The 24,436-nt window shown below is 36.2% G+C and overlaps 2 protein-coding genes across 2 annotated transcripts; both read right to left on the reverse strand.

Moving 5' to 3' along the window:
* Positions 1 to 213: 213 nt before the first annotated feature.
* Positions 214 to 24,133, reverse strand: LOC148958816 (uncharacterized). The gene is made up of 2 exons (XM_089111146.1): positions 22,434 to 24,133; positions 214 to 21,929 (listed from the first exon to the last, which is right to left on the reverse strand). The coding sequence occupies exons 1-2, from the start codon at positions 22,619 to 22,621 to the stop codon at positions 21,773 to 21,775; spliced, it is 345 nt and encodes a 114-aa protein (XP_088967272.1). The 5' UTR covers positions 22,622 to 24,133; the 3' UTR covers positions 214 to 21,772.
* Positions 15,271 to 15,849, reverse strand: LOC148958817 (uncharacterized). Its single transcript, XM_089111188.1, has one exon. It carries the CDS (start codon positions 15,847 to 15,849, stop codon positions 15,271 to 15,273), a length of 579 nt encoding a protein of 192 aa, XP_088967314.1.
* Positions 24,134 to 24,436: the final 303 nt, after the last annotated feature.

Here is a 24,436-nt window from a genome sequence, read left to right on the forward strand (position 1 = left end):
AAAGTGTATTATAACACGACGCTAAAAATCACTCTATTTTATACAAATCTTCAATTCTAAAAACGTAAACAATTCCTTAATTTGAGAAAAGCATATTATACAATGGAATCTTGTGATGATTTGCAAGTTTAAAAACTTCTATAAGTTTTTCCAGCTCAATTTTATCAGCATTTAGCTGGAAAAATGGACCAGATAAGAAAGAAAATCATTGAAATATTGGAATTTTTAGATACATGACTGGCCATTCAAAACAATACTATTCAACCATATCGAAAACCAAATAACAATCCTGTCTACATCAACAAACAATCTAATCACCCCCCGACAGTATACACCTATTCAACATAAGCGGCAGCCATTATGAAAAAATTTACGCGCAGCGTCTAGTACCTACTTTAGTGGGGTAAAATACAGCCATCGCTAAAAAGACTAGTAGTGGTTGCTAAGAGTGCTACAGGTCAGAGATGGCAAAGAGCAACTGGGCTGTTATGGGCTGTGCTAATAGCAGCTATCGCCTTGTGAAGTGGAAAAAGTCTTTATGTGAGACACACAAGCATCAGAAACACAAAGCTTGCGGATGCCAAGAACCTTGCAATAGTGACACTGTGTATGCTCAGTTCATTTTATTGGTCTACCAACAATACCGACAGCTGTAAATCCAGACTAAGTCTTGGACGTGGGTTACACCAAACCCCAAGAACCTAGACCCAGGAAAAAAGTGGAGCAAGTTGCACTGAATCTGAAGTGGAAGCTATCGCTACAGAAATTACAGAGCCAAAGGATCAGGAAATTGTAAGTGATGATGATGAGGCAGTTCAAGGGGACCATGTTCATTTGCGTTCGGAAGAGAGAGGCCATTGTGATGCATGTGTAGATAAGAACACAGTGATTCGCACACTTTCAAAGAAAATTGCAGCTCTCACAAAAGAAAACAAAAAACTTTAAATTTCCCATTCTACTCTCTTCTTGGCTTCTTCAGACATGCTAATATAAAAGTGACCCAATACACATAGAGTTTCTGCTTCCACATCCTGCCACATTTGCCTCTTTCTTCATTATAATGTCCCTATCTAAGTCAGCTGAACAATCGAGAACTGGAGGAATCCAGTTTTTGAAAGAACTAGTACGATGTCATGTGAGCTGCTTGTCTGGCCGTATATTTTCCTTTCCAAATTTTCCGAGACAGTGAAGGATAATCTGGAAATCTTAGAAGAAAGTCACCTTTACAAAAAGAAGAAAGCTTCTTCCACCCTCAAAAATATCGATTTTTTCTCTGACAAGCTGCAGCATTTTAACAACAAAGAACCCACTGCAGTTCCCTCAAAAAAACAATGCCAACAAAGTGCTTGAAACAATGTTTGATGATGAAAGCATGGGTAGTTTCATGGAAGAGGAATTTCTTTTCAGAGGAGCACTGTTTACAGTGAGCTGCAACTATCTAGTTGCACTGTTTTCCTTCAGAAATCCAGAGATTCATGCAGAAGCCATTTCCTTGAAGTCAGAGGTACATAAAGCATTTAAAAAATCTAAGTTGCTCAAGGACCACAAATCATTCTTCCAGGCAGGACAGAAAAGAGCATTCTGAGAAGGGAACTCAGGACACCTCTAAAATTTTACAAGACCTCTCTTCAAATGATGATGATAAGCCAACTAGGAAAAAGGCGAGAAAGAATAAAAAAGTTAAAAAATGAGGTTGATTGCTGATGATGACAATTAAATTTTGAGTCCCAAATATGAAAAATTTGAAGACAATATGGATCCTCAAAAGATGCAATATTATGAGGATCAAAAAGATGAGTTTTTTATTAGTAAATCTGCACGATATGGAAAAAGAGAACCAAATCGTTTTGAAGTTGAAGTAACCTGACAGCTTTGTGTTCAAAATCGGATATAGCAACGTAAAAGGAGAGTAATAAAATAAAGTTTTCATGTAAAGGAGTTCAAAAAAATGAGATGATTAAGGAAGGAAAAGGAAGGAATCCGGAGAATGTACATGGAGGTGTTTTAGATGTTTATAAATCGACATTAGGTGATCCTAAAGGAGATATATATTTAGTTAATAGAGGAATAAGAAGTACGAATGTTGTTTTAGCCACTCACAAACAAGGGGAAAAATGACTACTGCATTTTAGTGTTAAAGACGTATTTTGGATAACTGAATTCACAGTGTTCCTTTGGATATATATTGGAGACTTTGGATATATTTTTATTATTAGATTACAAAATTAAAAATCACAAATTGAACTTATTAACAAAATGCAAAAAATAACTCTCAATATTCAATTTAACGTTCTAATTGATTGCGCTTTGTGAAAAGAAAGTAACTTCAATGTGGAATTACAGTTGGAGAAAAAACATTTTAAAGATCGAGAATTGTCGACTTCTATAGCAAAAAAGATCTTCAAAGAAAGCAAAATAGTTGAAAAAGTGGAACTTGTTACTCAAAAGAACAGTGGAAAATATTTATACAGGGGATTACAGTGTGTGGACAAATGGATTGAAAGATCAAATTCTTCAAATTTATCTGCTTCTGAAATTTGCATTTACATATCGCAGTTATTATTAGAATCAGTTACAGAAAGTATAAAAGGCGCAGCTCTGTAAAGGAAAATAATTTCTCTTTGGTCAGCGAGGAGAAAGGACTAGCCTGGAGCAGTTGCATTTGTCACTACAAGTTAGTATTTTTTTCAAATAAGTTTCAATTTTATTTTATGTTTTATTCTGTTCTGTTTTAGAGAAGAGAAACGCTTTTCATCTTTTTTTATAGAAATAAAGAGAGGGACAATTGCTGAGGAAAAGTATAAAGTTTGATGGCTAAGGGACATTTCTAAAAAAAAGGTAAGTAATTCGTTGATAGACAGCTAAACAAGCACCAAAATCTTCCCTCTGTGAAGGGAGAACAGAGATGGGACGACCTAGAGCTTGAACATAGAGTAAAGGTGAAAATGATGCTACTTACTGACTTTGGAGCACAATAAGCATTCGTTACGTTTCATCGTTGATGAGTGGTGTCAGCTTTTACAAGGCCGTAGCAGTGAACATCGGTGGGAGTGAGCTTCTCATCGATCTTCAAGCCTTTAAAATGCAGATATAAAGTACCTGAGCGCAAAAGAAATTGCACAAATGTAGTTATTTTGAGAGAAAGATGGGCTGCGTTTTCTCTCCGTGAAATTTAGCGATTTTTTCCATCAGTGACACAAGCATCAATGCCAAAAAGAAATGATTTTAACAGTGGCTTGTAAAGGTAAGTTCATATTTGTTAATTAAGTGGATAAAACAACTTTTAAAGATTAAAAATGTAATTTTTATGTTATCCCTCCCACCTAGTTAATGTAAGGGTTTGAAAAGGACAGTTTCAAGCCTTTGTAACTGACGATCGCGGAAGAATTTTGACTGAGTACAACGTCAGTTTTTTCATAAATTTATTAAAGATTCAATTTTTGAAAAAAAATTAGGTTATCTTTCAGCACATTTTACACGTTTATTTTTTGTGGGTAGTGGTAAAAACGTCCAAAATAGGCCTAAATCTGGCTGCGAGACACGTTTATTGTCATATTCATGAATTCTGTTTGGCCAATGGAGTATGGAGAATTTAGGTCAATGCTCAATGCAACAAAGTTCCTGAAAACTGCGACAGAAAAGACTATTACTATCATCGAGCATGCTACCAGAAATTTATTATGCCAAAGCATTGCTGAAAAGGAAACTGAGTAAAGAAGACGAGGCAAATGGCAGCAAAGACAAAGTTATCTGAGCAACTAGAGGGTCTGTCTCCTTATAAAGCACATCAAGAAGAAGACACTGAAAGTGAAGCAGAAGAGCCAACCACTTTCAAAAATCTTAACAGAAACGGCAGCACTAAGAGTAAAGGAAGCTGCCAAATGTAAAAATGATGTTGAAATGCTAGTTGAAGTTACAGACACAGATTTGATTGCCAAAGAGTTCCAGAAACAAGAAAAATGCTACCGGGAGTACACAAGGGTCGTACATTAAAAAAACTGTTGAAGAAAAGAGTTATGATGAAGGAAATTCATGTCGGGACTATGATATTTTATCAACCATTGTGGAAGAAAACATATTAGGTGGCCGACAGTGTATGTCTATTAAAATCTTGCAGATTGTGTTCGGAGTTGGTGTTGGGTCACAACAAGGCAGGCGTAAGTTGCAGGAAAGATTGCCCAAATCATTTGGGGACCAACTAATCTTCCTTTCACAAGAGTATCACTCTCGAAAACTGGTAGTTAGCAGTGAATTCCTTCATACTCAGACTCTATCAAATTTGCTCCAATTTTCAAGGGGACTCTATCAAATTTGCTCCAATTTTCAAGGGAGAATACTGTGAAAAGAGCAGCCTTCATTTTGCGAGATTCCATGATCAAGTTCCTAAAAGAAGTACCCCATCCACCGTGGCCACCGACCGTTTAATGTTTGAATAACAGAACAAGACAAATGCCAGAAATTTTGAAGTTACTCTTTATCAACTTGCTATCTGCACCAGAAGGACATCATACAGTTTCTGATGCCGCTAGCAGATTGTCAGAGGCATTTGGGCAGAATGTTGTTGGTGCTGAATGTGGAAAGTTCCTTAAAGCCAAACATGCTTCTGTTGGTCTGCATCTTCATAGTTTAACAGAGCAGAAGTTTCTGCCAATGATCCTCGCAAGGTAGGGACACTGGATCACGTATGATCAAGTTAATCAGATAGAGACAGCTCAAGCTGAAATTGTAGAACATTTCAGATCATTAACCTTAGTCTTACATTACAACCATCCTCTGCTGGTAGCAAGGTGAGAATCATTAGTTTTTGTTGTTACAGGAAAAGAGTAATGCAAGCAGTCCTTTACAAGAAAAGATTTTCTTAAAGCATCATATTTCCGCTCACATCTCTAAAGTTAAAGGATATAATGTAAAACTGTTTGCTGGTGTGCTTTGCAATTTTGCAATAGCTAAAAATATGGTAAGGTCGCCATCAGGTTATACTCTTAGCTGTTGTCTTTATCTTTATAACACAATAAAGATCAGCAACAGCTGCATGAACAACATGAAGTAAGTCATTGACAGTCACAACAAACGCATCCTAAAGTCACACGACACCAACACCACCCCAGAAAACACCAATGTTAAGAAAACATGCAATTTCCGTCAGTACAAAAAATACAGAAACATACATCGGACTTACAGAAAACGAATTCAAGACAAGGTACAGAAACCACACCGCATCTTTCCGTCAAACAAAACACAGAAATTCCACAGAACTCAGTAAATAAAGCTGGACCCCAAAAGACAATAACATCGACCACTCCGTTTCCTGGCACATCCTCTCAAAAAAGCCATCCTACAGCAGCTCAAACAAAAGATGCAGCCTTTGCCTTAAAGAAAAGACCCTCATCATCTGCCAACCCGAATTATCAACACTCAACAAACGAAACGAACTTGTATCTTCTTGCCGCCATAGAAAAAAAACACTATTTTGTAACACCTAAATCCCTTATGTACCGCCCCTAATTCACCTTTTGTATAACCTCACACATTATGTAACACCTTCTGTACCTTATTATCTATTTATTCTAGGAATATTCCAGTATATCAACATCTTCTGAAGAGTGAGTTACTCATGAAACAGGCTTGTAGAGATAAACCATGTAGTCTTACTTTCTTCAACTCTATGATATATCACGTGCTAACGTATTGAGAACTGTGCTACCGAAGTATCAAAAGACAAATTTATATGTATATATATATAGTTATATATATATTCTAGACTGTAATGTTTTTTAAAAATTTTAAATTGATGATCAGTAAAAAAACAAATTGATTAACGTTTCGCAATATGCTTCTTCAGAATAACCTTAACTTACATCTGGAGTGTAAAATTAGGAATACAAAACAATAGAACAAAATAACACATTTTACAAGCAAGGACAATAATGGCTAATTATACTACACAAGAAAACTTTCTAGGCCCAGCTTAAGGTGAGAAAGCGGAATAAATACAATAGATAAAAGAACAAAAGAGAAGCGTGAAGGCAGATGGTTAACTACCCAGGAATGCACAAAAACGAGAAACGGTGAATGCTGTCTGTCCCTACCATGAAGATTAGAAAAAAACATTATGTGGAAATAACAAAAAGCTGTAAAAAGAAAAAATTGTTTCAACTAACCTAATATTAAGGCCCTGGGGCGCGAAAGTTTCTAATTTATACTGCCAGAAACTTTGATGTATCCTACCATTCCCATTAAGTCTATCTTTAATAGTTACTTTAATATCTTCGAGAGACCCATGATGATCCTTCCCTGCAAAATGCCGGAAAAAATCAGCCTGAGGTATACCCGAAGAGCCCACGATAAACTTACGATTGCACGCCTTGTAGTTGTTAAACCTAAGCCTAAACGGCATGCAAGTGCTACCCACATACTGTACACCACATACTTTACATTCCATAAGATACACAACATTGGACGAATCACAGTTAAACAGAAAATTTATCTTATATTCCTTATCAGTTATATGGGAAGTAAAAGTATCACTGTCACACATAACATTACACACTTGACATCAAGACTTGCCACATGGAATACAACCCCTATTATGGTTGGTCCCTGCCCCCTCATTATAAAGTTTCGCCCTAACTAGTAAATCTTTAAGGTTCTTACATCATTTAAATGATATCAAAGGTGTCTGAGGAAACACCTTCCCATGCTCTTCTGATATCGTCGGCATAGAATCGAGTCTCCCGGCCACCTTGCCCAAATTATTCAAGGCTGGATGGTAAGTGGTAACCAACAGAACCCGCCCACTCCCATTGTGATCTTGTTTCCCATTAGCCTTATCCAGTAATGTGACCCTATCCTGCTTACGTGCCTTATCTATTTGTTTTGTTATAAGTGATTCCTCATACCCCCTTGCCTTTAAACATCCAGCCAAATCCCTTAACCTATCCTGTAACTGGTGATCATCCGAACAAATCCCACGTATCCTCAAAGCCTGACTATAGGGTATCGCCTTCTTGGTGTGCCATGGGTGACAAGAATTCTTATGTAAATACCGATGTGTATCAGTAGGTTCACAAAACAAGTCTGTCGTTAGGACTCCCCCCTCCCTTACACTAACCTTAACGCCTAGAAAACATATACTCTTCCTGGAGTGCCCCCCTGTAAACTTATTAAAGTGTATCGTGGCTACTGTTAAGAAAGTTGATGAAGGTCTCAAGCTTTTCCTCGCCATGAGTCCGGATGAAGAAAACATCATCGATGAATCTCATCTAGACAATGGGTGTGTCCACCGAATCCTTCAACAACCTTTCTTCCAACCCAGTCATAAAGAGATTTGCATAGGCTGGAGCGAACTTAGTGCCTATAGCGGTGCCTAACTTCTGTCTATCAAACCTATCATTACTATGTATATATATTTTTGTGTGTGTGTGTTGAAAGTTCAGTTCAGCGTAGAAGATTTAGGCTTGGAATACTTGGAAGATCTAGGTTTCTCAATTGTTAACTTATTTTAATGAAAGGCTCTCCCATCTAAGACCTTGACAAATTGATGTTCTAAATTTTGCTACCAAATTTAGATATTTCCTCTGCAGGCAACTCACGGAGTTGACATTATAACGAGGTTGTGATGCTTGAAATGAGCCTAAATGAGTACAAAATAGCTCCTTGGATGTGTTTAGATAAATTATAGCTTTATTTGCACTGTAGGACTCCATATTTATTCATTGCAGTGCGCTTAGCTATGTATTGAGCTGCTGTTTTCCAAATATTTGCAAATAAGATTTTAATCACCAAAATGAGGCTGAAATTCCCGGATATTGCACGTATAACATTGATATTCGTAGTCAGTACCCCAAAATTGACAAAAGTTGGACAGTCTCATAAATTTTGCCTTTAGGGGACAATGCCACCCTTTCACCGCCTGGTCTATTAGAGGCAAAAAACTGTCCCATTATCTGTCACGCTTTGTTCTTAAGGATGGCAGACATTTTCAAAATGGCGGATTTTGTCACGAAAAGTCTTCTTACTGACTTTAGAGCACAACAGGCAAGAAATTTGACACGTTGCATTGAATAAAGGCACTATATACACGAGATGATAGATTATTGAACGCTCTTTCCAATGATGTATAGTCTATTTATCTCTAGACCAAAATAGAGTGAGTTAGAGACAAAAAACTGCCCATAGATCTGTCACGCTTTGTTTTTACAGATAGCAGAAATTTTAAAAATGGCTGATATTGTCATGAAAAATGTAACTTTTGAACTGCCTGTTAAAATTGAATGAAATTTGCAGTAAAAATAAAACTCTAAATTCTGATTAAGAGGATATGTTTAATTTTATGTAGAAATTTTGAAACAAGGAATAATGGCACCTGAATTTTACAACATATCTGGTATCTATCTTGTATATAACTAGAGATAGAATAAAAGTGTTTCAAACGAAAAACGTGAAACTTGCTATCTTTGTGGACTACTACAACATTGTTAATTGACAGAAAGTTGGAATTCCTGACTTGCTTGTTCTGTCATTTGGTCAGTTTCTATACTGGATCCTGATAGATAAAAAATGAGTGAAAATTGAAACTCCTTGAGGAAAATGAGACGCACCTTTTATTCTTGTAGGGTATGATTTTGCATTTTTAAATAAGTTGCAGTTGACTCTTAGCGTCAGAAAGGAATGACAGAAAATTAAACCATTTTCGATACTGAAGCCAAATTAAAACAGTTGTAGCTGGTAACTCCTTAAGCACAATGGTATAAAACCTGACATGCAAACAAACAATATAGAGAAAAATATCCATACAGACTTTCGTTTCAATCAAAGATAAAACCTCTGAAAAAGGAAGTCAGAGACTTTCATTTCTACACTTAAACCAATAGACGGCATGCCGATTAACATCATAAGGAAATGTAAACAAACTGGGCGGGGATCTGTGTCAACAGAAAAAGACCAATAGAATTTAGCACACTGTGAAAAAGGTAGAGCACAACACAACTGATCATGTTTCAGAAACACTTATTCTGAGTTTGCAAACGTGTTAATTACAAGTGAACACCATTTAACCAAAATCCTCACAGCTGGTGTTGTTTTGAACCTGCTAGCATCAGGCCTATATAAAGAACTGTGTTTTCCAATTAGCTTCAGTTCAGTGAAAAATTGATCGTAACTTGGATTCTGTATATTTAATAAGCCACGAGCAGGAGGACAGAAACAACTATTAATGAAAGTTATGTCTTGAAACTGGTGTATAATATACATTATACAGCTCCCGGATCCTTTCGCAATGACTAGCCGCTTGATCAACGACATCACATTTTTTCCCAGATTTGTATTCGAGAGATGCGAGCAAGTACCTAATCAACACTGCAAGCAAATTTTCAAAAGAGTACACTAAAAGTCCCTAGAAGCTTACAACTACTTTATATGCAATCATGTGCATGACTGCAATTACAAAAGACAGCGAGTTTTGTTTTATCAAATTGGAGGTAAGTTGAATTTGTATTATATTTTATTTTATGAACAGGGTAGTGAATAACCAGCCTCATTACCCCTTGCTGCTGTCATTGTATGAGAGCAACAGGGAAAATTATGCCTTTCAACTTCAATCTGATTGTCCTGGATGTATATTTCTATAGGAAAAGTGTATAGAGTCATTTCTCATACAAAACATAGCATTTGTATGTAAAGAACAGGTAGTACAAACTCCAGTAATCAGCTTTAAACTTGAAAATATTTGCCATGGATATTTGCCATGGATATTTGCCATGACAAATCAGATTTCCTTGACAGCAACAAAAAGGCTGAACTAAAGCTTTCCATTATCACTTTGAAAGCTTGAAGCTTAATTTTCAATTGACTAAAACTTCGCTTTCTGATTTAGATACTGCCAAACCAACGCCAAGGAGAGAAGACCACTTTGTAAAAAGTTTGGATGTTTTCGAACAAGAAATTTGGGTGGGTCCTTACTGGAAACTGCACCTGTATGGCTGGCTTAGGGTCTGCATGTAGCCATTTCGCAGTACACCACAATGTCATGCTCTTGGAATGCAGCCAAAAACATGTAACACCTACCCCTGCATCTGCCATTGATTTTTCAAAACCCAAGAAAGGAGCATTGCTAAACCCCATGCAAAAATAACGAGCAGTACAAATTTCAGTTGTGAAAATCCAACTATTGGAGAAGGGGCCATTCCAATAGCCTAATTTTCAGAACTTCCCAAGGCTGTATTTTTCCCAAGGCTGTTGTTTTTACAAGTTCCCCCTACATGAAATAATAAATGTTAAATAAAAAGTTGGTCTTCACCCCCTTTCTTCTCAAGGCGACCCCCTTCCTTGGGATAGTCACAGGAGTGGGAATTTATTGCGCACAAAAGTGCAAGCAATTTTTTTTCACGTTACCTGTGCAGAGCCAATTTGTTTTAAAATCGAGGTTATTACACCTCTTGTCTCTTAGCGGGCTTAGCAGGGAAGCTAGTCTTCCGTTAATTGAAAATTGCTTCAAAACATTTGCAAGCCCAGGTCTATTTGTGTTCCTTGTATAGATATTTAAATGGTTTACCACCTAAGTTTCTTGTTTATTCTAATTTCAGTGTTTAAATTGTTCATATAATTATTACATCTATCCCTCAACGACTCTTGAGGCTCTTTCAATTTTCTAAAGGCTTATCTGAAAGCTCTACTTTTCTGAACTCTACTTTTAAGCTTGACAGCAACCTGTTTTTGGTTGCCCCCACCAGTTCATTTACCTCTTTCACACATTTTCAAAGATTTCTCCCAGGAGTTCTTATATTTAAAGAATCAAAATTTGAAGTTTTCTAGCCATACAAATTTGGTTCACATCGACAAATGGGTTTTGTACAAATATTTTCTAGGCCTTCTCTTAGACCTCTCGTGCTTAATGTGAATCCAACATGAATTATAGAACTTCCTTCAGTCCTCATTGACTCATGGATCTGGTGTAAACACAATTGTAGGCTTCCACAAAACTCCCCTGTTTATTCTGAATCAAATGTTAAAATTTTCCAACAACAAATTCTGTTAGCCCTTAGTATGTCTGTGGTGTTTGTTCACACATCAGCTGAAAACTTTTCAGACAACAAAACCCTTAAAAGTATGTCAAATCTTCAATAGGTGACTCCTCCAGATCTAAACCCCAAAGAATAAAAATAATTACACAGCTCTTTCATTTGAGGCCCAGGTATCGTATCTTCATCTGAAAGACTGCAGCAACAAAGCACTTGAGAAATTGGAAGATAGAAAACAGCAAAAGTTTCGTGCATCAGAAAGTATTCTTACTCCAACAACAAATTAACAAAATACAATTTATTGGCAACAGCTAATCTTCATAGATTTAGTCATTATCTCCACAGTCATGGTTCTTTTCCTTTCTTTGTTCGATTTAACGTCAGCATAAATTCCATAAAATTTCTGTGGAAGGTTCGAGAATCGCGTCTACATCATAATTATTGCTTGAAACACTCTTTGATCTAGATGAAGAACAAAAAACAATGAAGAAGTTATTCCATGGTTAAACAAAACACGTTTTAAAGAATCCATAGTCACAATTCAATCTGGCCACTTTTTTTAAATATAAATAGTTTCTCTCTCGAATATAAGATATGATAGCAAACAAATTCATTTTGTAGTCGATTTCTACCAGACTGCTGGCTTTAGATGGTTTTGTTTTGTGACCCTTCTTCCTTCATTGTTCAATTCTTACCATCCAGTAGATTTTGCTTCACCAGTCTTAAACATGCCTTTTAGAAATATATTTTTGCTGTCATGAACAATAACTGTATAAAGTTCACATGCTGACCCAATTGAAGCAACAGTTTTTTACCAATGACATAAAAAATAACAATGACAACAAAACTTTTCTTCTAGGTAGTGAAGGGCTGTTCTAAGAAGGTAGATTTTCATTAAATTTGTAATGGCATGTTTTTTAAAAGCACTTATTCGAACAAACCAAGAGGATTTTGGTATTTTGAGCTGTTTATACTAAGGGATGATGGAGCATTTCATTTGTGAAAAATCAGTGTATCTCATTTTGACAGATTTCATGGTATGTTTCTATTTGAATTACATTCGGTATATTCGGCATTGCACCAGCATTGCTGGCTTTATTGTTGTTCCATATATTGTGCCTTTTCTAGTTATGAATATAATAAAACCCAGAATTATGCTGAAAAAGTTTCTCACAAGTTGATTGATTTACTGACTTGCTTTAAGATTATATCATCTGTAGTCCTTTTATTTCAAAATATGTCAAAATGATAACAGGCCAAAAGCTAGCACAAACACACCAAATCAAATCAGACTTTTCAATAAAAACTAACCATCTAATGTAACCTCTTACCATTTCAGATGTGCAATGGAGGTGGATCAGAGCAACAAATTGCTAAGAAGAAATATGGTTCTGGTAATGAGCAGTTTTGAGTGAAAGGGTCACATAAAATGAACATTTGAAATCCAGAAACAGAACAAGACTTTAAGGATACATGAAAAAATATGTAAGATGTATCATGTTATGCTATTATCAAATTTTTGAGACAGTTTTTCGTTTGAATATAGATTCACACTTCATAACATATTCAATGCAAGACTTATTTACCAGGCTAATACTCTAAAAAGAAACTGTAACACGGTATCATCATCATTTACTCCTTATGTCATGAAAGGAAAGCGAAAACAGGGAATGTTGCAAAGGTCTGTGACTGTTGTAAAGTAAGGTTTGCGTCAAATGGTACTGCTTAGCGGCGTGCGCAGCGAATTACAACTCAGCACGTCAGCAATAAATCATATTATATTGGAGTATTGAGTAGAGAGATAAGAACATGCGATGATGTAAAAGTGATTTCAGTTATTAATATATATTAAAGTTTTGTTGATATGAAAAAGGATGTTTTCTCTCTGAATTCTGCATAGCCCCGTCCAGGGTTCAAAGTTTATAAAAGTGACATTACTACTTTTGCAACAGAGGGTGATGCATCAAGTTTCATCGGTGAGGGATCCATTAAAGATTGTTTAGAAACAGGGAAGAAGATATTAGCCCTGGTTGAAGCATTTTTGAAAGGTATATTTGTCTTTATCATAAAAATCATTAAATATTCTAAATTTTCAATTCTTAAATTTCAATTCTTAATCTATTTTAATTTTCAATTCTTGGAAAGTCAAACTTTTACTTTCATTTGATTAGAGGTGGAATGGTTAATTTCAACCATTGTTTTTCTGATACCAGTTCACAAAATCAAGCTAGCCAGATAGGATATTTGTTTATTTTATTAAATTTAAAACCTTTTCAGAATCTTAGAGTTCTTTTCATGAACATTGTCACAAAAATCTTATAGGTCTAGAAACACTGTTAAAACAAGTGATTCTGCCATCGGTCAACATCTTTTAGACAACCAAGATTGTGCAAAACTCTATAATGATGACATGTTTGGGATAATTGGCAGAGCTCGGTCACCCTTTAATCTAGCAGTTTTTAATTGGATCTAAATACAAACGAAAAAACTTCCATTTCCTAGACAGAAGGAGTTCGTTTTCTCTCTAGCACTCCAGTGGTAATTTTTCTTTAGGCTTGTGGCACTGATTGGTCAACTATATTGCTCTTTTGCTTGCATCTTTTGATTGGCCTATTTCGATCCACAACTGGGTATATATTTTCATGGTGTGGTCTTTCGGACCCTTATTCTGACGTTTTATGCTCTGAGGAGTGTCTGACGAAAAAGATTTTAGTGTGTTGTATAATGTTTGCTTTTTTCAAAGCCATTTTCAAATTCTGTACCCCAAAAAAATTGTTAAAAAATAATTTATGTCTGCTTTAGTTTATCGCTATGTATTCCTTTTACATTTTAGAAACGGTGATATTTAATATGCCTTTCCACTATAAAATCATTATTGTCTCTACGATGATTATTGAATCCATTTCAAGGCATCTTTTCCTGTAAAGGTTCCGGTAGAGGATACAATTTGGCAATGTTTTTGCACATTATTTGGTAAAGTTAATTTGAAAAAGTTTCCTATTCTTGTTTAGCAAAATAATAAACCACTATCATTAAAAGGATCATGATACAGCATGTATAAAAATCAAGGAAATACATTAAAACAATATTTGTAAATTGTAGTTCTTGTAAAATTTTGCAGAGTCAGGTGCGCAGTATGGAAAGATGGAATTATAATCAATAATATAAATGGGAAAACGAGCAAAGGTGCATGTGGTGTTACTACCATTCATAATAATTTATAGAAGATTTAGACTGTCAAAGCATACTCAAACAAAGAAGCATAAATAATGTTATATACCTCTTTCTTAGGGCCATGTGACATCTGTGTTCAATGATAGAAGTAATTTTAGATAGATTGTTTATCAAATTTATCTTAAAATAGGGAGGATTGCTTTAACATCAGGTAGAATTGAAAGTGAACTTCCTTATGTAGAAGTTTTTAATAATTTTTATGACTGAGTTAAGGACAAGGTCTTATTCAAAAGTCATTCAGGCCATTTTCTACAATTGTTTGTTGATGTGACACCTTTGTATAAAAAGTTTAAGTAACTCCGTATGATCCACCTTAAGTCAAAACAGCGTATTTGACAATTTATCCTGATGTTGGCCCAACGCGATGCCATTAACTTGAATATCTTCATGCAATGATCCCATTCACTAACTGCAGTTTCAGCATTGTTGAACTAAAACTTCCTTTGAAATTACATCAACAACTTTTGCAGATTTCTTTGCAGAATATCTTACAAATGAGAAATTTAGAAAGCAACAATACTTTAAGCTTTATTTTATTTAAAGCTTATTTATCAATGAAAATGATTATGTTGTGAAGATAAATGCTAATTTATCAATGAAGATCTTATGCTATGTTATATATCTTTCCATTTTTCCTTATAGCTAAAGTGCAGGAGATTTGGGAGAGTATAAAGGAAAAGGAGGTGCAAATTTTTTGGCCACCTGTCGCTGAAGAAAATGGCTAGGGAAATCGTTTCTGGAACGCAACCTGAAAAAACATTCAAAAGATATGGTTGAAGTTATTTATAGCTGCTGCTATTTATATACGGATGGGACAGAAGGGTTCAATGAAAATGGTAGCTGCTCGATAGTTTGTTCCTTAAGCAGTTTAATTAGGGGTTGGAAGATCAGGGTACCCTTTGAGTGATTAAAGTCAAATCGATAATTAAATGTAGATTGTTGAGTTATTTTAGAGTCTCGATTAGAAGTTCAGTACACTCTGTGACTTCTCTTCTACCTTTCCTTGAATTAAAATATTTCATGTGCCAATGATGCTCTTAAACTTCTTGATACAACTTTTAATAGAACGTTCCGTGGGCTGTTGTTGTTTTGGTTTGCTAACGCAGTCTTGAGCCAAGGTATGCACAGAGTAGCCGATTGGACCGACTGCTTCTTTGCCCAATTGGCACTCCCATAAAAGAGTGAAGCCCATGCAGTAAATCTCACTGCTGAATGAAAGGGATGCCGCACCTCTCTTTACCTCTCCTGGAAGTCGACATAAATTGCCAAAGCGCTGGACTAGTCTCAATCCACTTACTACGTATCCATCGTTTCCGTAACTAGCATAACGGAAACCACATAGAAGTGCTTTACCAGAGGATTGCTCAACAAGGATGTTCGATGGATTAAGGTTATTGTGCAGAATGTTCTTGGTTTTACAGTATAACACTGCTTCCACGAGAGCAATGGCAAAATTGCCGAATTTCTCTTCTGTCTCGAAGCTTTCCGAAGTCAGCCGCTCAAAGCCAATTTTGTGAGAAGAGAGTACTAATTTTGGTACTTCGCCTCTCACAACACCGTAAGCATGTGGCACTGCACGATGACTGCTAAGGATCATTAAAATATGGTATTCTTTGCATACCGCAGCAAACGTGGCTCCTTTATATGCTTTACAGCACAAACACTGCCTTTAAACAGGCAGTCATAAACGTTTGCGTTTGGTCCACTGTTGATCATTAACCCATAATTTAGTTCACTTTCATTTATTAGGCTAACTCCTTGCTCTAAAAGAGCTATATTAGACTGGAGACGATTATCTTGGGTGGCCAAAGATAGCAAATTATACTCTTGGTGGTTGAGAGCCTTGCCAATGTTATCCAAGAGCTCCCTCGAATGCAGACCACTTGCATAATGCATTCTCTCCTTGTAACCGGCGACAATGTTCTCTACCTGTCTCACCTCTCGCTTAGCGACCCTTTTCTCTTCAGCAAGCTATTCAATTTCCATTTTAGCTTCCTTTTTTGCAAGTTTACATGCTACGTCCTTACATCCAGCGGTGAGCTTCATGACTGTTTTCTATAAATAAAGATTAAACCAATAGAGGGTTGTCCTCTAGTTTTGACAGTGCTGATTCGAAATTAATTTTTGTGATAAATGAGATTTTCGAAATTTCAATCTTTAAGCTAAGCAAAATATCCCTTTATAAATTACCTTGACTGTTGTTTACGTTGCAGTTAAGTAATCGTTTTTTGGATACATCTTTTTCTACATTAAATTACACACTGATTTCTTATATTTTCTTTCACGCAAATCAGCAAATTAAAATAGATTTTTCGATTTTCAAGGGCTTTAAATTTGCAATAAATCAACTTTTCTAAAAACTCTATACCAAATCTATACCTAATTACTTGCAGTGTTTCGATAGCAAATTCATATTTGATTGTTGGCTGTTCAGTTGTTTCCCATGTACTACCTTGATATAAATGAAATAGAAAACATTTCCGTGCCCCCATTATATCCGACTTTAATAAAAAAAATCACATAGCAATCATGTAACATGGCTGTGTTTGTATTTTTACTTACAAAAATTTATGCTTAAATCAAAGCAAATGAATGGATATAAAACTGACTAGCTCCACAACCTTGATAAGGCAGCAAATCATAATGTAACTTCTTGTAGTTACCAGACAAGCATATAATTTATCCTTTGATTAGCTCAATATGGTGAATTTACACGGGAAAATGTATCACAAACAACAAAGACATGGAAGAGAATCTATCAACAGAAATTGATTAAGTTTAATTTAAGGATTATTTTTGAAAATTAATTTTGTTATTTTGGATTGGTTCAAGGAAAAAAAAGTTTAAAATAACTGCCCCTCTAGTAAACGTATCTCTCAAAAGCAAAAAAACATAACATCCATTTCTGGATCTAATACAGAATAGGGATAAGCAAGACATGATGTAATTGTCATTTACTGACAATATCTAACTGAGATTTATTTCATGCTTAAGTGAGCTACAACTAGGATCTTTTAAAATTATAAAAATGTCGCAAGTTCAATCAAGATGGATTGACCAAATTTACTTCACAAAATTTTGCATAAGCTCGAAGGTTTTAGCACATAATTCAATTAATGGCTTTGAAAAAAGCATATATTTTACAAAATATTGGCTAAATTCTTTTGTCAGCCGTTTTAACCATGTTGTAAAATATAAATATGTTGTAAAATGTTTCCTTTTTTCAAAGCCATTTTCAAGTTCTGTACTGCCAAAAAACTGTTGACAGAATTCAATTAATGGGGTCACTGAAATAGGTCTTACGAATTCACCAAAGAAACTTCATCGAAAAACTGATTGCTGGCAAAATTATTTCCTACTCTTTATGCATCTCGCCCTAAGTTGTAGCCACAAGAACTCAGGTAGATTCATACTGTGAACTCAAAAAAGAAAAAAAATGTCGTTTTATGTGTCTTGTGACCTATTTTAAAATCTATTTTACAATGTGTTGACTTTTGATGACAATAAAATTCATTCAAAGGCATTTGTCGCATGAAATATTTTGCAGCAAAATTTCGCAAGACTTTCTCACTGGAGATTGGGCTTAAGCAACTTCATGGCTGGCTGACGGGGATGGTAGGGGGCTCAAGGGCCCTTTTTCAAAAAACGGTGCATCATTTTCTGGCATTAAGGTCTCGTTCAGCAGGGCAATCCAATCAGGTCGGGAGTTTGGCTGGGGCTTCACATCTGTTTAATGATAATGCAGGTGTCCTAAGGTGATCTCAATCAGAACGAAAATCTCATGTAGAACAAAAGGGTAAAAGCTCACTTGATATTGATTTTCAGTATGAATACACACTGTGAAAGCATTGCTTATCGATCCCTTAGTCTTTACGAGTTTTAAGCTAGTGGTGTCAGAAAAGTTACCACAGGGATGATTACTGCCTCAATAGCCAGGTCTTCATCACCACCCTCCCACCCGAATGACAATATGTTACTAAATGGAGGAATGACACAAAGAAAACTTTTTCATATGTTAGGAAGGTTGTATGTAAAGATCATAAGTGTAATGACAGCGTGTTTATGTATAAAATGTTTTCTATTTTAATGTTTTGATTTTCTTCTTCTTTTCTTTTTTCATTTCAGCCTCACTTTGATGGTGTGTCTCTTCATCATCCTCTATCGTCATTGGTCTTTTTCGTCGCTTTTTCTTTTTTTCGTTTGTGGCATTGCTCTGTACAGTAGAAATACTGTTTGGAGTAGGAGTTGCAGGTTGGTTCTGGGGAACTGTTGTAGGGAGGGTGATGTTGTTGGCGGAGGTTGAAGATAGTTGGCATAGGTTTGTAATAACTGAGCCATTTGCAGTTGATTCAGTTGAGGTGGAAATTGTGGTAATGGTGAATCATGTGATGGGCAGGAAGATTGTGCTGTAGGAGGTGTTGGGATGTTGATTGCAGGTAGTGTAGCTTGCGTTGGTGTTGGTGATAATGCTGTTATAATATGTGATAGTGACTGAGTGGTCGTTGACGAGGGTGCTTGTGATGGTGATGGAGCTGGTTGTGGAGCAGAAGATGATGCTGTTTGAAGGATTGATATGAGAGAAGAGAGGTGGGATTGGGTAGGGGTTGTTTGGGTAGCCTTAGGATTGAATAATAAAGGGAGAAGATCTAAAATGTTACGAGTAGATTTGAATTTGGGCTCTTTATTTGGGGCAAAGGTTAGGAGATCTGCATAGCTTTCAGGATTAGTTATAAGGGTTTGGGCAACTTTCAAATTGATTCCAATGGAAAATAAAGCTGCTCCAACCTCCACACAGGCATCAAGCTAGTTGGATAGGTCTTGCGAAGGATTTAGGATTTGAAGGAGGAGGTTACGACCCTGGGTGTCATTTGGGGCTGCTGCAGGAGCAATGCCAACGGCTCAAGATTTCTTGTAAGTTTTTGTATTTTCTCAGCATCAAGCAACTGGTCATCTTGCATCAACACTGGCATATTGTCATTAACCGTTGATGAGAGTTCCGAAGTGGCAACATGCGGCCGGCGAAGCCATTCACAGCCCTCTGGTCTCAATCTGGAAAGTGCCACATTTTGTGAAGGGTATGGTTCTGCACGTCCATAAGGCTTCAAAAAGTTTTTCGGAAAATGATGGAAGTATCCTACTCCCTTCATTTTTTTTTGTTGGTGTGTAAGCCATCTGAAAAAATGAGATTATAGTTATCAGTATAATTATACTCATTAAGTTATGGAAGTGGTGAATATTGCTGAGAAATCTGTTGAAAGATTGTTTTTTTGATAGTGTGGACAGTAAGTTTATAGTAGTGAAATGAATACCTTACCCTGCAACTGGAGTGAAATGTGAAGGTGATAAGGGGACAAGAAAGTATAAGTCATTTAAAGAGCGTACTCTTGAGAGGGCAACATATGCCGTGCCAGCTGGTGTAGTGTCAGTATCTAGCCACAATACTACTTTAGGCAAAGTTTGGCCCTGTACTTTGGAAATAGTTGTAGCATACCCAGGTAGACAAGGATACTTTGTTACCGGAATATCATCAATGAGACTGGTCATGGGAAATATATTAATGGTATGTCCATTAGGGTGAGTAGCTATTATGGTTTGGTTGGATATACTGTGTACTGTTACTAGTTGACCATTAACAAAGCCGATCGCTTTATTGACATTTCTTGTTAACATTATAGTCATGCCCTTGTGTACAGGTAATAGAGATTCATCCTCTGCAACTACGAGGGCCAATGGATGATTTGTGAAAACATTGCTTATTATAATATTGTTGATGAAGGATGCTGACCGGCGTGTTACTGTTAGTACAAGGAAATCTGGAAGTTTTTTCAGGTGCTCGTAAACATTCTCTGAGACGGTACCTGTATGGCAAAGGATACTTTTGTACAAAATTTGACACAGAAAAAGAAAGTTAGAGAAACTTTTCCAATAAGAAACAAATTGTACCAAATTTCACATCAGTAGATAGAGGAGATTCTGCTCTTTCTAATGATATACACATTTGATATGTTTGGATAAACATTGAAGAAGATAGAAGCCAAAAACGAACGACACACCTTAATTTCCATAATGGCAGACTAATGACCATAATGGCTGACACTAGTCACGATTTTTGTAAATCAGAAAGTAGAAGAGATACGAAACTGAAACTGAGAGATTAGATACATAATGCGAAGAAAAATGTATTGCAACAAAAAAAATTGAATTCAGAACTGTGGGCGTGGACTTATGACGTCATGAACTTTGATCGATTTCCGTACTGAACCCTCATAACATTGAAAGGCCTTTATGTTAGACATCCTTGTAAGTAATGACTCGAAAAAAGTATCAGACTATCAAATCACAAAGTTACAACTTTCTACCAAGTTTGAACTGAATACTTTTTATAACATTCCAACAAAGACATTTTGAAATTACGTTCCTATACTTAAGCCTTATAACCGAAACTTTGCCCTGCCCTCACAGCCACACCGTGACCTGTACCCCAAAAATCTCTGGCATGTATTCATCTCTCATCAATGTCAATACGTTGGATACTCTGTAATGAAAAAAAAGTCGTTTCTAAAAAATAGAAATTTTTCCATACTTAAGCCTTATAAAACTGATGGACAGATTTTCAAAAACTCCTTGAGAATGATGGCAAATAAACTTTTGTGATGATAACTGACAAATGAGGACTACTACATCAGGTGGTAATTATTTCGATCTGTGTCATATCTCTGGAGTAGGAGAGTGAAGAAAATTTCCCTATACTGAAGCCTTATAGCATTGTTAGGCGAATAACTCCGACATCCTTCAGAATAATGACACATAAATTTAACACAATTCACATCCTGTAAGTATACAACTTTGTGCCAACTTATGTTAGAATAGCTTTTATAGCATTGTAACAATGACAATGTAAAGTTTTGTTCCCATACTTAAGCCCTACAACTTAAACTTTGCCACGCCCTTGCGCGAAATCTATAAGCTGGAACGAAAAAGTATGTCATATGCATCATACACTCATAGACCTCTACCTGTTGAACAGGTTGGGGAGAGAATCAAATTTTGGTCAAAAAAGTTACTACTATATCTATAGTAACATTAGAATCTGTCTTCATTAGCTGGATCAACACAGTGCAAGGCTGCAAGAATTGCACAATACCTTCTAAATGTTGGCAGAAACATTGACCCTAACAATCCGGAAAAAGGACATCATTTTGCTAATAGTTTTCCCGTGTGGGTGTCTTGACAATGCCCATATAAATTAGGCAGGCCAGAAACCTGCGAAACTCCATCATATCAATTTTTCTCCATGCAAGCTCACCATGAGACTGTGCCATGTAGCTTTTGCCAATCCCTTCACCATGAACAGCATACAAGTTTGAATTATTTACAATAGTTTGCATTAGCTGGAAAGGAAAGAAAAGAAGAAAAAAGCCCAGAGCTTTTTTCGGTTCTTGTCCTCTTCCCCACACAATGACTGGCCCAGTTTCTGCAACATTGTGGGCTGGAATGGGCTTTCTGGGGTTGTCTCCACATTACCCTTTCAATTGTGCCTCATCATTTCCATCATCTTCATGTTCAGTAGAACCATCGCTCTCATATTCGTCTTCATCAAGTCCTCTGGCATCAGCTGCAGGCAAATCCAGTGCAGTTTCTGGTACATTATCAGCACTTCCGGTGGACTTTTTGATTCTAAATATAAAAAGAACCTTGTAAAAAATGAAGTCTGGAAAGTTGGATATTGTGTAGCTATGACCTCCAGGTCAATTCAATATTGGCAAACTTCAATCTACCCAGTCAAAAAGCAAAAACGGGCAGACAAACAAAAAATGGAACGATCGGAAAGCTACTAAACTCGAATAATTTTAGAGAAATCCTAGCACCACAAAATGCTTACAATAAAAAATAAAATACTCTCATGAAAAAATCAAAATATCATTTACGTTTCCGTAGATCTATTTTTCCCATTATTCTCAAATATTCATTCGCTTTTACTCTTGAAACCTGCCTGCAATTTATCTGCTTCGCGTAATCAGCTGATTGTAGCCAACATGGCTAGGCCTGTTGCAAACAACAACACAAACGTAACGCATGGGCGATGATTTGTACATTGTATTTGTTTTAAATGGATCAGAATGATATCAGTGTGGATAATATTTATCTATTTTAGTCGTAAATTGAACTAAAATTCCTTACCTTTGAGGGGGTAACTGATCAACACCTCCGTATCTCCCTTCCCTTCTCCGTTTCGACCCACGTTGTTTTGGGGCATGGCAAGTCTCTGATTCCGGCAATACAAACTGGATCTCAACTTCTCTACCAGCAAGCAATTGACAGTCTATTTCATACTCTTCCTCTGAGTCCAAACCATTGAAGCTTTCCATATTAAATCGATCAAAAAATCGCGACGAAGGTAACAATCGTTTCGAATTGAACAGCAAAAATGGCGTTCATCTGTTCTAATCAACTCTCGCGGGATTTGTTAAAATATGCAATATAAGCGCATAATTCCATGGGAATAGTTGACAAAATGATTCTTGTATCACCATTGGTCAGTTTCCTGCATAAATTTTTAGTGAAAATTCAAAATAGCTGCATATTTTAATGAAAGTTTTCTCTATGGGGTATCACATGGTCCTTAAACGCAATATATTGCGCCTAGACAATGAAAGGGTTAATGGCACAAGAAAATGCAGGTCATTCAAAGAGTGCACTCTTGAAAGAGCAACATATGCTGTTCCCTCAGGAGTGCGTTCTGTATCTAGCCAAAATAAAATCTTTGCCAATGTCTGACCCTGCACTTTAGAAATTATTGTTGAATAGCCTGGAAGGAAAGGATATTTTGTGACCAGTATGTCATCAGTAACACTAGTCATGGAAAACACAATGATCACATGTTCATTGGTGATATTTTTTACTTTCAAGCAGAAAAACGAACAAAGATTAAAGTGGCTGTGTGACCTTTTCGCTATAATATTAAATAAATAATTTTACAACTCATCCTTTTATTATTTGCAACGAATTCATGTATTGTTAGTTCGTTCATATCACTAAAATGTAAAAAATAAAACTTCATAACACACTTAGGTCGAACAAGCCACCATAAAATTGATTTGTGGATTTGTCTGCCGACTTTAACTTACCTTTCGACGAGGTCCACGGATGTGTAATATCAGTTATTTATTCAGGCTACATATGTTCTTATTAACAACTTTTCCTTGTTGTATGGTATTGGTTTTCATCTATTTCCTTTATTCATCTTCACCTAAATGTTTTCAGCATTCTGAGAATATGGCGAAAAGCTCAATCGCAGCCTTAGGTCATTGCAAGGCTGTTTGCCTAGGCCAAGGTACCAAGAAGCAAAAATATCACTTTAAAACTTCACCTGTGAAATGCAATGTTTTGTTCTCCAGGCTGAAGATCCTTTTTCATTTTCCAACAGTTTGTGCACCTGTACGCTGCACACAAAACAACCATGACCAAATTTTGTCAAAAGCTAAGCCATTCTAGCCTTCCTATCTCTATGTACTGTAGCCTTAAAGCATTGTAAGGCCAATGAGTGCAACATCCTTCAGAATAATGACACAGAAATTTCACAATACTTGCAACTTATGGAGATACAACTTTTTGCCAATTTATAGAAGAATACCTTTAATCTATAACATTTTGTAACAGTGACAATGTAAAGTTGTATTCCTGTACTTAAGTCATATAACAGAAACTTTGCCACACGCTCACAGCCCAACCGTGACCTGGACCCTAGAAATCTTTGGCATGCATTCATCTCTCAACAATGTTAATATGTTTGAAGAAGATTGGTTGGAAACAAATTTTCGTCAAAAAAGTTATCACTATAATATAACATCCGCCACAAAATTCATCTCATTCGGCCCACCCTCCCAACCCAAATTATATATCTTACTCAAAGCAGAAAAAGACTCAATAAAATTTCGGTTTGAGCAGAAAAAAACAAATGGCAAGTCTATAAAAAAATAAATTCTAAAAGTCATTTTCCTTTTTCTCTTTCCTTTTCCATTGTTCTCTTTAGGAATATCTTCATCATCAGAGAGGACACGGCGTTTTCAATTTTTGATGCGGTTTGACACTGTAGGACAGTTGGGTAGAGTGGTTGTGATAGTAAAGAAGGGGAGGAGGTTGAAAAAGTGGGCGATTGCTTGATAGATCTGGAGAAATTGTTG

Source organism: Rhopilema esculentum, chromosome 11, assembly GCF_057945365.1.
Source record: "Rhopilema esculentum isolate cy_ngs chromosome 11, ASM5794536v1, whole genome shotgun sequence".
In the NCBI taxonomy this organism is placed as follows: Eukaryota; Metazoa; Cnidaria; class Scyphozoa; order Rhizostomeae; family Rhizostomatidae; genus Rhopilema; species Rhopilema esculentum.

Bases quoted from the DNA above. Each gene is read 5' to 3' on its own strand.
- LOC148958817 (XM_089111188.1), bottom strand. From the start codon at position 15,849: ATGATCCTTAGCAGTCATCGTGCAGTGCCACATGCTTACGGTGTTGTG.
- LOC148958816 (XM_089111146.1), bottom strand. From the start codon at position 22,621: ATGGAAAGCTTCAATGGTTTGGACTCAGAGGAAGAGTATGAAATAGAC. The intron at 21,930-22,433 runs GTAAGGAATTTT...TTTTATATTTAG, and splicing joins GATCAGTTACCCCCTCAAAG to AATCAAAAAGTCCACCGGAA.